The following is a 13,253-nucleotide window of genomic DNA, read 5'->3' on the forward strand; positions in this document are numbered from 1 at the left end:
CCAACACGGTTTTTTACTTTAACGCGGCGTCACCGGGTAGGTCGTGCTGTCATTTACATAGTAAATACATACATATTTTGCTTGCCATCACGTGATGTAGCCACGAGTTAGGACGCATATTATAAACCTAGCCTCTATAATTGCATTAATGCATATTTAGTTAAATATTGTACTATTTAGTATTTAGCAATGTTTAAAGTCTTTAACTGAATAATGATACAGTTAAAAACCTAATTATTTACATACTAAACTTTTACAGTAGCTCAGCGGTTTCGTAGATTATTAATTTAACAGTTCTAACTCTATTACAAACTCAGCTATTTTGACTCAGCTAGTTTCACAGCATCTATCTAACAACTCAAATATTTTACAAAATATGTTGAGTTGCACTAAAATATTTTTCTAGATTATTCTTGCTTGTAATAAATACATTAAGCAGGGTATAATATTCAAGGCGCGTTGTCCTTGTCTATTAATGTTTTCCAATGTGGCAGATAAAGATAAACGAAACTTGAATAGTTTTTGCAGTGTAAATATTTTGCAGTAACTTTCTTACTAACTCAACTTTTTCACCAACTCAACTATTTTCAAACCAACTATTTCTACAGTTTAAATAAACGCTTGCACCAGAGGCGTGGTTAAAGTTAAAGTTATGGTCAAAGTTATGGTTATAGTTAAGGCTAATTTAACTTTAATCATAACTTTGACCACAGAATTTGACAGAAGACGTTTATGGTCCGACAAGGCTTTAAATGAGCGTGGGCGGAGGCGCTGCTCTTAAAGGAGAACTGTCGAAAATGGCGTTTTTGTATGATGACAGCGTAAGTTGCTTTTTTTCGCCACGTGCATTTAAAGCCTTGTCGGACTCTATGGTTATGGTAAAATATGGCGTCCTTTTTTTACTTTAACCATAGATTTGACATTTTGCATTGTAGTTAAAGTTACATTTATAGTTAAAGTAAGTTGGTGCAACCCACTCTAAGTATACATTTTGAATGTTAATTTTAATGTTCTAACATTAAAAAGTATGCAAATTGTGTTAGACAGTAACTTTCTTTATAGACTCAAATGTTTTCACCAAACAATATTCACCAAACTATTTTCACCAATTGCAGGTACATTGCGCCATTCCTGCTGGCGACCACGATAGTGGCCAACACTCTCATCGTGGTGGTGCTCTCCCGCCGCCACATGCGGACACCAACCAACGTGGTGCTCATGGCAATGGCGCTATGTGACATGTTCACCATGCTGTTCCCGGCGCCATGGCTGTTCTACATGTATACGTTCGGGAACCACTACAAGCCGCTGAGTCCGGTCCGTGCGTGTCAGGCTTGGCATTATATGAATGAGGTGAGTTTAGTTTATTATGAGTTTGACGTGTCTATTTGAAATTATAATTTTTATTTGATTCATGTGAGCAACTTCCACTAATTTGATTCCATAATTTTAATTTCGATTCCTGTCACTTATTATAATTTTTGAATAACTTATAATAATTTTTGAACCCTAGAACAATTTTTTAGGGTTCCGAAGCCAAATGGCAAAAAACGGAACCCTTATAGATTCGTCATGTCTGTCTGTCTGTCTGTCTGTCTGTCCGTCCGTATGTCACAGCCACTTTTCTCCAAAACTATAAGAGCTATACTATTGAAACTTGGTAAGTAGATGTAGTCTGTGAACCGCATTAGGATTTTGATACAAAAATGGAAAAATTATTAAAAATTTTAGGGGTCCGCATAGGTACAACTGAAACAATAAAAAATTTTTTCATCTAACCTATGCTTGTGGGGTATCTACGGATAGATCTTCAAAAATCATATTGAGGTTTCTTATATCATTTTTTTCTAACCTGAATAGTTTGCGAGAGAGACTATTCCAAAGTGGTAAAATGTGTGTCGCCCCCCCTCTAACTTCTAAAGTAGGGGCATGATAAGTCTAAAAAAATATATGATGTTCATTACTATAAAAACTACCAACGAAAATTGGCTTGAAGGAGATCTAGCAAGTAGTTTTTTTATACGTCATAAATGGTAAACCTTAAATTAACTTTTATTATATCAACCGAGATATAAAAATAAATCAAAAACCTTTTAATTTCATAAAAATAAACCTTATTCTGCTGCGGAACCCTTCATGGGCGAGTCCAACTCGCACTTGGCCGGTTTTTTTTTTGTGCAGTCAACGAAGACTTGTTGATTTCAGAACCCTAAAACGGAACCCTTACCAGCAGATTTTTTGTATATTGATAGGTTAATACGAGTAGTTATATAATTTAAGAGTAATATTGTCCTACAAATAGAACGATCCATATTTTAGGATCATCAAATCGAACTATTTAATCCTTTCTATCTCTGTTAGCTACTCACGAAAAATTTGCTTGATAGTAATAAAAAAATATGTTCTAGGAAGTTATCGAATGGTATACAAATATTAAGAAATTTAATTTAAAAACAATTCGACTTGAATATCCAACTTTGAAGGCGCATAACAAAAAAAATACAAATGCTATCAAGCTGAAATTTTGGAAACACTTATTTTTACCGTGATTTCTTTATTTTATTAATAAAATTCGCTGATCATTGACCTTGCCATCATCTCTAGTGTGTGAGTAATTAAATTTTCACAACAGGGCAATTCTAATAGAAATATAGAATTCAAAAGTAACACTTGCAACGCCGCTATCTTTACGAAAACCAGCATTTAAGAGACACATACACACCCTAAAGTACTATTATCACCTTGTTTTCTTACCCTAAATATTTTTGTTGAAAAAAAATATTTCGCCTCACATTGTCATTCAAGGGTTAAATATCAACTTCACCGGGTTGTTTTCGTCCAACCCTAAGCCGGATAATGCCTGGGTCGCTTCGACCACTTGAGGTAAGCGCATTAGCACCTCACCTGGACCTTTTTACCACAAATGTTGGGTAAGGGTTATTTTTATTTCCATAGACAAGTTTTTAAGTGAAAAAAAAATGTAATGTCGTTTTGCATTTTTTTGGGATGGGTAAAAATTTTAAAATTGCCATTCACACAAACACACACTCACAAGACACAAACACATCAAAATTGTAACACGCCTCTTTTTAACACGCTTTTATAAGATTGGGCTGTATGTTTTTTTTATGAAATAAGGGGGCAAACGAGCAAACGGGTCACCTGATGGAAAGCAACTTCCGTCGCCCATGGACACTCGCAGCATTAGAAGAGCTGCAGGTATGTTGCCGGCCTTTTAAGAGGGAATAGGGTAATAGGGGAGGGTAGGGATGGGAAGGGAAGGGAATAGGGGAGGGTAGGATATTTTTTTTATTATGTAATTTAGGGCCGTCTATGGGCTATTCGTCCATATCCTTTTTTTGCTATCTTTGTATATAGGTTTTTCGCAGGGTAGAGGATTGGGCTTCCGGTAAACTCACTCACTCGGCGAAACACAGCGCAAGTGCTGTTTCACGCCGGTTTTACGTGGTATTTCTCAGGTCGAGCCGGCCCATTCATACCGAAGCATGGCTCTCCCACGTCTAAATTACCTATCTCCAGTACTCTAATTCATTCGAAACTTTACATACGTATTAAGAGCCAACGACAATGCAATGATTTGTTACAATTTTTGAAAAAAAAGCTAATTTCGAAAAAAACCCTGTTTTTATTAAAACTATTATTTATTTGGTCGGAGCTTCGTAACTCTTTCTCGCAACAATCATGATCTTTATTTTTAGATTATTCTCCAACAGTACATTTTCTTTACTTCTAACCAGGGGCAATCAAATGCTCCAGTAACTGCGATCTCGTTAACTCGCCCGGTTAACCTTAACTGCGGTTCTGAGGTTCGACTCATTTAAACCGGTTCCATTTTACTATTTTAAATGACATTTAGAAGGTAGTACCTATAGGTATTTATAATCATCTATATCCATATTAATATTATAAATGCGAATGTGTATCTGTATGTCTGCAACTTCTTTACATTTAAACTTTACTGGGGGGTGAGCCAAAATCTTTTCGTTTTCGCTTCGTTATAGAATCGCCGATGAAAATGTATGGAATTGACATATAAGATGAGTCGAACGTCAACGTCATAGTAATGAACGCTTACATTAACGTAATGAACGGTAACAGACAAACAGACAGACGGACAGACAGACAGACACACTATCGCATTTATAATATTAGTATGGATGTTAAAAAACCTGTATACATATTACACTCAAAAAAAAATATTAAAAAAAACGCCATCTATTGACGCCCAGGAATACTAGCAACGCGTCGCTGTTTGTTTTAAAAAACGCTACCTAGTTGACGCACAGGAATACTTACTATCAACGCCCTCTGCAGACAGACTTTTTTATTAGTAACATGCAGGTACTAATAAAAAAGAGTCGAGGTCAAATCAAGGTCAGATATCGTTCTGCCTAGCCTTCAGTTTTAAGCCGAACGCGCGATAAGGAACTTCGTTCCAATAAACTGTCAATTCATACGAAAATAAACATCTAATTAAAATCATCTAAATGTACAGAACTTTGTGTAATGTCCAGATTACTGAATAAACGTTTATTTATTTATTTATTTAATTGGAGCGGCATTATCCAGTTAGGGAAAGTCGTTTCCTAATTATTTTTTCGACTGTTTTCTCCCAGGTAATCCTTAGCTTAACGATTGGATTAAAATATTCAGCATTTTTCCTTTTGCTATAGTCCTTTCTTTATAGATATCAGATTACTTTTTAATCATTAAATTTTTAATTTTTAATAGAAATTAAATGACTTGCACTAATCAGCCGCTGTCCAGTGTCCACACGTACTTTTGCCTGATTACTAATCGCCTGCACTAATCACTTGCTCTTATTACTAATCAAAGTGAATACGGGAACACAGACAGACCGACAAACCGACGAACAGACAGACCGACACATAGACAGACGGACATACTAACAGAAGAAAATAAAGTGTCATAATATTCTTCTCACCGGATTATATAAGCCCCTAGGAGAATTTTTAAATCATGTTTTGTATCGTTCAAAAATAAAACAATTTTACTTTTATTTCCAGATCAGCGCTGACAGACAGACTCACTTTCGTATTAATAATATTAGTATGAAATACGTGACATTTCTATGCATGTATTCTCTGTTGTCATTTAAATGTACATTTGAATACGTCTATTTTAATTAAACTGTGAATGCAGCACAGTAATGCGAGCCTGTATTTACATAGTGTACTGACTTTATTATACGCTGTGGCAATGAAATAGAGCGTGGCCATATTGTTTAGTTGCGTTTTTACAACGAAATAACGCGTTTGAGTATCATTGTTCTATTGAGCTGCGTTTTTGCAACGGTAAAACGCTTTTGCGCGATGGCCTATTCCTCTGTTGTGATCAAAACCGAAACAACGGGTCCGATAACGCAATACATCAATATAGCACAATTTTATAAAATATATTTGAACAAGCATATAATTATGTATTGTATTTATTTTTATTTATAACAGCACATTTTAAAGACGACAGAATAACAAAATACAGTAAAATAACAATCAAAACACACGGCGTTTAAACTGAAGTCCAATTACAGACTTTTATATATATATATATATATATATATTTTTTTTTTTATTCATCACAGTGCGTCAATTTGACGTCAACCAAATTTATGTACAATCTAAACAAATACCTAGTCGCGAAACCTTTTAATTGGCATTTGTATTGTTACTTTTGAATTCTACTTTTGTTTTCCTTTAAAATAAAATAAAACAACCACACCCAGCATGAAGGTAACAGTATTGTGCTGCGTTTCTATGCTTGCTAAGGCTTGACCAGCGTCCACAAGCACAATCGTGGAAAGAGAGTATCTGGCTTGGCTTGCGTGAGCTTGTGGAGTAGTGTCCGGAGTAGTGTCGATTTTTGGACAACATTACCACAATATTATGTTTTTTTTTAATCTTTATTAGTGACTTAGTTCACAAATAGAGGCGACCACGTCGTCATGCTAAGGCTAAAGAGTTACAGATTAACAATTTCTTACATCTCAACCAAACTTAAGTAACTTGTACAAACATAATAATTTAATATGGTCGCTGTTAGGCATTTGTGTACTAACACACATTTTATTGTTGAATTATAAATGCAGTCTTGTTCTAAAATATGATCTAAAGAACATGATTGCATTCATAACTCAATATGTATTTTCTTGTGGGATGATACACAACTAACAGCGTCCGATCAGTAAAACTCTAGACAAAATACAATCCATTTAAAATAGAAGGTACTAAATATAAGTTGCGATTCCCAACCTTTTCAGTTATTCAAGAAAGATAATATTACCAACGGTTCTTATTAAAACGCATAAAGGAGTATTGGTTATGAGATTTCCATATCTCATAATGTGACGAAAGGTATCGATATTGAGTCGGGCTTATCTGGGTTAATGATATTCAATAGCTGCCATATCTGATTTTTAGGGTTCCGCACAAAGGGATACGGGACCCTATTAGCTATACAGTATGGAAAAATGTTAATAGCAGTAGTATACTGCTTTGTACAGTTTTTATCGTTTCTATTATACAGGGTGTAACAAAACTAAGTGATACTACTTCAGGGTGTGTATGTTCCTCGTTGAGGGTTCACTGTGAAAGTAGCAGCGCTAAAAGACCATTTTTTTCCGGGTAAACTCGTGGCGCCGGGGCGCTTGCCCATACAAAAGTGAAGTGAAGTCCGTCTATCGTGGCATGCGTATTGCGTAATCCCAACGACGCATCCCATCAGAACATTGTGGCCTCTATAATATACCTAATAGTAATTATTCAAATCACATTTCACATCTTAAGCGCCATATATTCAGGAAACAGAAAATTCAAAGGTCAAATACTTTCGCTCATTTGTATCTGTCGTCTACACGTTTCCCCTCAAGTGGGGATAGAACGGCCAAGCGTGAGTCGAACACACCACAGGGTTCCGTACTCTAAAAAACTCGTGGTTATTCGTGTTAAGAAGTTTAGCCTCAACTGTACGTTCATCTTTGTGGCTTTGTGTTATTACTTATTATTTAAGAGATTTAGGGCCTGTTTCACCACATCCTGATAAGGCTATCCACCAATTAACTTGGCAGATCAAGTATGGAGAATCTGACAAGAAAGTTGTGAATAGCCTATAAGGCACTTTATCAGAAAGTGGTGAAACAGGCCCTTGAACTATTTTGACAGATATTATAGAACTTACATAATTTTATTTCCTTATCTGATATGTTGAAATTTGCTTGACTGATAAGAACAAAACAATATCTATAATAGTGTTTTTTTTTTGTATAGAATCCAGTCTCAAAGTTTCTTTGGGTGAAAATTATGAGCTAGGCTTTCATTTTCTACTGACATTGGCCTAGCGACCTGCTGCCGCTGCTTGTGGTGACGTAGAGCAAAATGTAACGTATAGCCTATGTCACAAAGTGGAATTTTATTTGAATTTTCGCGATCGCTTGTCGCGAGGATCGGAAAAACACCGGGGCTGTCTTCTTAGGGCAAAGCCAAACGAGCGTAATTTTGTGAGTCGTGAGTCGCAGAATTTCGGTCGCGTAAATGTCTTTTCATATAAATCATGACTCAGGACTTTTAAGTATGAAACTGAATGCAGCAGAATTTCTGCCGGCCGAAATTCCGCGACTCACAACTCACAAATTACGCTCGTTTGGTTTCACCCTTAAGCTGTGTCCACACTGTGCTTTTTTTTGTTCATCAAGCGCATGCGTTATAGCGCAGTCAACAGCGCACATGAGGCATGCCCGCGACGCATTCGCTATAACCGTATCCAAAACTTTCGCTTGGCATTTCTTTTTTTCTGAAATTTCTTATGACCAAATAAACCGCACATATTCCACCCAGTAAAATGTTCTCGTCGCACATGTTACAATAATCTGACAGACACTGCAAATGAACAAAAATGACAATGTTGGCGTTGCGTTCGTTGACGCATACAATTATTAAATGCGCCAAAATGAAAGTTGAATGAAAGACGATGGCGAAAATTGAAGATGAAAGTGCATAGTGTGGACAAAGCTATTTGCGCCAATACGAAAGTTGAATGAAAGAAGATGGCGAAAATTGAAGATGAAAGCGCATAGTGTGGACATAGCTATTTGCGCCAATACGAAAGTTGAATGAAAGAAGATGGCGAAAATTGAAGATGAAAGCGCATAGTGTGGACATAGCTATTTGCGCCAATACGAAAGTTGAATGAAAGAAGATGACGAAAATTGAAGATGAAAGCGCATAGTGTGGACATAGCTATTTGCGCCAATACGAAAGTTGAATGAAAGAAGATGGCGAAAATTGAAGATGAAAGCGCATAGTGTGGACATAGCTATTTGCGCCAATACGAAAGTTGAATGAAAGAAGATGACGAAAATTGAAGATGAAAGCGCATAGTGTGGACATAGCTATTTGCGCCAATACGAAAGTTGAATGAAAGAAGATGGCGAAAATTGAAGATGAAAGCGCATAGTGTGGACATAGCTATTTGCGCCAATACGAAAGTTGAATGAAAGAAGATGGCGAAAATTGAAGATGAAAGTGCATAGTGTGGACAAAGCTATTTGCGCCAATACGAAAGTTGAATGAAAGAAGATGGCGAAAATTGAAGATGAAAGCGCATAGTGTGGACATAGCTATTTGCGCCAATACGAAAGTTGAATGAAAGAAGATGGCGAAAATTGAAGATGAAAGCGCATAGTGTGGACATAGCTATTTGCGCCAATACGAAAGTTGAATGAAAGAAGATGACGAAAATTGAAGATGAAAGCGCATAGTGTGGACATAGCTATTTGCGCCAATACGAAAGTTGAATGAAAGAAGATGGCGAAAATTGAAGATGAAAGCGCATAGTGTGGACATAGCTATTTGCGCCAATACGAAAGTTGAATGAAAGAAGATGACGAAAATTGAAGATGAAAGCGCATAGTGTGGACATAGCTATTTGCGCCAATACGAAAGTTGAATGAAAGAAGATGGCGAAAATTGAAGATGAAAGCGCATAGTGTGGACATAGCTATTTGCGCCAATACGAAAGTTGAATGAAAGAAGATGGCGAAAATTGAAGATGAAAGTGCATAGTGTGGACAAAGCTATTTGCGCCAATACGAAAGTTGAATGAAAGACGATGACGAAAATTGAAGATGAAAGTGCATAGTGTGGACTTAACTGGTCAATTCAGGCCGCAACGTGACGCGTGAGATGCATTTCTAAATTTGTTCTGATTTGACAGATCTCAAATGCGTGAAAAGTCTTGCAAATCTGTCAAATCCAATACAAAAGAACAAAAACTTCTATGATCAGTTGAAATAGAAGTCTTCAATTTAGAAATGCATCTACGCGTCGCGTTGCGTGCGGTCTGATTTAACCCTTAGGTTACGGAACTCAGCTAACTAGGCCTTTACATCCGTAATGGATGATTTATACAGTATTTTTCAGAGCGAAATAACCACTCTTCAAATACTGTAGTGCCTGGGACAAGATTTTTAAATGTCCGTATGGTTGCCCAAGCGCATACGGCATTCTCATAGTCGGCCTAGTCCAGAGGAAAGAACTAGCCAATACGTCTGGGACCAACTATGTACGGATTGCCTCACGATGTTTTCCTTCACCGTGCGAGCGTCCGTATTATGTACTTGAGATCAGAAAATGTCTCATAGGTACACGCCTCCACCCGGGTTCGAACCTGCACCCTCTAAGAGTGTGAACCAAAGGTTACTACCCATTAGGCCACGGACGCTCCTAAAAATCTCTAAAAGGTTTCGATAAGGTAAACGGAACTCCAAAAAGACGCGTGTAACATTGACAACTCTTATTTCCCGCGCTTTTCCCAACATCCGCCATCTTGTCTTTTGATTTAATAAAATGGAGATCAAAGATTAATTTTTTCAGAGAAAGCAATTTTCTTCATATTGGGATATCGGAAGATGACATGTGAAGAAGGTTCGACGTTCTTTTGACTGCGCCGGAATGTTACGTCACCTTAATTAGATTCGTTAGGGTCGGGTCACACTGAAAATAATTCGTATAGAAAAAAAACTAAAAAAAACACGCTTTTTTATATATTTTTTAAACATTAACTAATTTTTGCATTGTCATTGGCTCTTAATACTTATGTAAAGTTTCGAATTTAACTACAGGAGATAGGTTAAAAATCACGCTCAAAGATTCCGTTACATATATACTGCCGAGCTCACAAGAGCGTGTTAAATACGCGGCGATGCTAAGAGCGACTATGAGATAGTCTTTACATAAAATTGTGCTGAATAAAACTTAGTTGAAACCGTTATAGCGCGGGAATCGTGCATTTTTTCCCTGTTAGAACTATCCTTGGACCCATATCGAGACTATAAGTATATACAAAATGTCGACGAAATCAGTTACCTTTATAAGCGTGATGAGACAACAGTAAGACATACAGACATAAAACGGACATACAGATAAATACAGACGTAATAGAGACAGACAGAACGAACGAACAGAACGGACTGACAAATTTGTTAGTCACAATCTGACGGTCGGATAAAGGACATTGGCATCTATACTTTTTAATATTATAAAGCGCAAGAATTTGTTTGTTTGAACGCGCTAATCTCAGTAACTGTTTGTCCGATTTGCAAAATTCTTTCAGTGCTAGATAGCCCATTTATCGAGGAAGGCTATAGGCTATATTTTATCACGCTAAGACAAATAGGAGCGAAGAAATAGAGGAAAATGTGGAAAAAACGGGAAATTTATTTGAAAGGACTTATGTCACGACCTACTGGAGCAATTTTTATGTTATTTAGCACAGACAAGAAGTAGACCACGTGAAGAATCATAAGCTATTTTTTGTGGACTAATTTGTCTTTTAAATATCTAATTTACGCGAGCGAAGCTGCGCGGAACGTCTAGTTTATAATATTAGTACGGACAGCTACATGCTAACATTAATCTATAAGCTTTAAATCACGTGCCACGTAATTAAGTCTATGAAATAGAAGTTTAATGAAACTTACGAAGTGCTTTACAGAGAATGACGTGATACCACGGGTCGGTGGGAACTCCATCCGTCGTAGTTTTGCAGGATGAATCCCTTTTGTAAATTGATGAAACACCATCCGTCTTGATTTTGCAGGATAAGGCCCATTGGTAATTGTTTAATGAAACTTATAAAGTGATTTACACAGAATGATGTAAACCACGGGACGGGAGGGTCTCCATACATCTTGATTTTGCTGGATAAGTTCTTTGGCAAATTATTAAAAACACCATCTGTCTTGATTTTGCAGGATTAGTCCCATTGGAAATTGTTTAATGACACTTATAAAGTGCTTCAGACAGAATGAAATAATACTAGTTACCACGGGTCGGTGGGGACTCCACCCGTCAAGATTTTGCAGGATAAGTCCCTTCCCATATTATAAAGACACCATCTCTCCTGATTTTGTAGGATAAGTGTTGTTGAAAATTGTTTAATGAAACTTATAAAGGGCTTTACACAGAATGACGTAATACCACCGGTCGTTGGTAACTCCACTCGCCTCGACTTTGCAGGATAAGGCACTTGCCAAATTATAAAAAACACAATCTGCCTAGATTTTGCAGGATAAGTCTCAGCGGAAATTGTTTAATGAAACTTATGAAGGCTTTCTCAAAGTCCGCTTTTGTAAATTAATCAAGAACATTAATTGCCTTCATTTTACAGGATTTATTTAAACTTTAAACAATAGAGACGCTGACATTATATTATATCTTGCAGTACAAATACAATTGATTTCATACCGTGTCATCTGCACATTAAATAAATAATAGTTAAAAAAACTAAAAACACGCTTTTTATAGAAAACCAAACTAAAAAATTGAAAAGAAAAATGGAATAATTATATCAAATTAGTGTATTGTCATCGGTCCTCGATAAATCTACAAAGTTTGAACGAAATCTGGCCGTTTAAAGTGGGTCAAAATCGCGTCCAAAGAAGTCGGTTACTAACAAACATACAAACATACAAATTGAATAAAAATGGAATAATTATATCAATAGTGTATTGTCATCGGTCCTCGATAAATCTACAAAGTTTGAACGAAATTTGGCCGTTTAAAGTGGGTCAAAATCGCGCCCAAAGAAGTCGGTTACTAACAAACATACAAACATACAAATTGAATAAAAATGGAATAATTATATCAATAGTGTATTGTCATCGGTCCTCGATAAATCTACAAAGCTTGAACGAAATCTGGCCGTTTAAAGTGGGTCAAAATCGCGCCCAAAGAAGTCGGTTACTAACAAACATACAAACATACAAATTGAATAAAAATGGAATAATTATATCAATAGTGTATTGTCATCGGTCCTCGATAAATCTACAAAGTTTGAACGAAATCTGGCCGTTTAAAGTGGGTCAAAATCGCGCCCAAAGAAGTCGGTTACTAACAAACATACAAATTGAATAAAAATGGAATAATTATTATCAATAGTGTATTGTCATCGGTCCTCGATAAATCTACAAAGTTTGAACGAAATCTGGCCGTTTAAAGTGGGTCAAAATCGCGCCCAAAGAAGTCGGTTACTAACAAACATACAAACATACAAATTGAATAAAAATGGAATAATTATATCAATAGTGTATTGTCATCGGTCCTCGATAAATCTACAAAGTTTGAACGAAATCTGGCCGTTTAAAGTAGGTCAAAATCGCGCCCAAAGAAGTCGGTTACTAACAAACATACAAACATACAAATTGAATAAAAATGGAATAATTATATCAATAGTGTATTGTCATCGGTCCTCGATAAATCTACAAAGTTTGAACGAAATCTGGCCGTTTAAAGTGGGTCAAAATCGCGCCCAAAGAAGTCGGTTACTAACAAACATACAAACATACAAATTGAATAAAAATGGAATAATTATATCAATATTGTATTGTCATCGGTCCTCGATAAATCTACAAAGTTTGAACGAAATCTGGCCGTTTAAAGTGGGTCAAAATCGCGCCCAAAGAAGTCGGTTACTAACAAACATACAAACATAAAAATTGAATAAAAATGGAATAATTATATCAATAGTGTATTGTCATCGGTCCTCGATAAATCTACAAAGTTTGAACGAAATCTAGCCGTTTAAAGTGGGTCAAAATCGCGTCCAAAGAAGTCGGTTACAAACAAACATAAAAACATACAAATTGTAGGAAAATGGGATAATTATATAAATAGTGTATTGTCATCGGTCCTCGATAAATCTACAAAGTTTGAACGAAA

At 36.3% G+C, this 13,253-nt stretch overlaps 1 protein-coding gene across 1 annotated transcript in view; it reads left to right on the forward strand.

Moving 5' to 3' along the window:
- Positions 1-13,253, forward strand: part of LOC121738035 (sex peptide receptor) — a 55,413-nt gene that overhangs the window by 796 nt on the left and 41,364 nt on the right. The window contains exon 2 of the mRNA XM_042129848.1: positions 1,116-1,353. Coding sequence (XP_041985782.1) covers positions 1,116-1,353 — 238 coding nt within the window. The remainder of the gene's footprint in view (positions 1-1,115; positions 1,354-13,253) is intronic.

This window comes from Aricia agestis, chromosome 22 (assembly GCF_905147365.1).
Source record: "Aricia agestis chromosome 22, ilAriAges1.1, whole genome shotgun sequence".
In the NCBI taxonomy this organism is placed as follows: domain Eukaryota; kingdom Metazoa; phylum Arthropoda; class Insecta; order Lepidoptera; family Lycaenidae; genus Aricia; species Aricia agestis.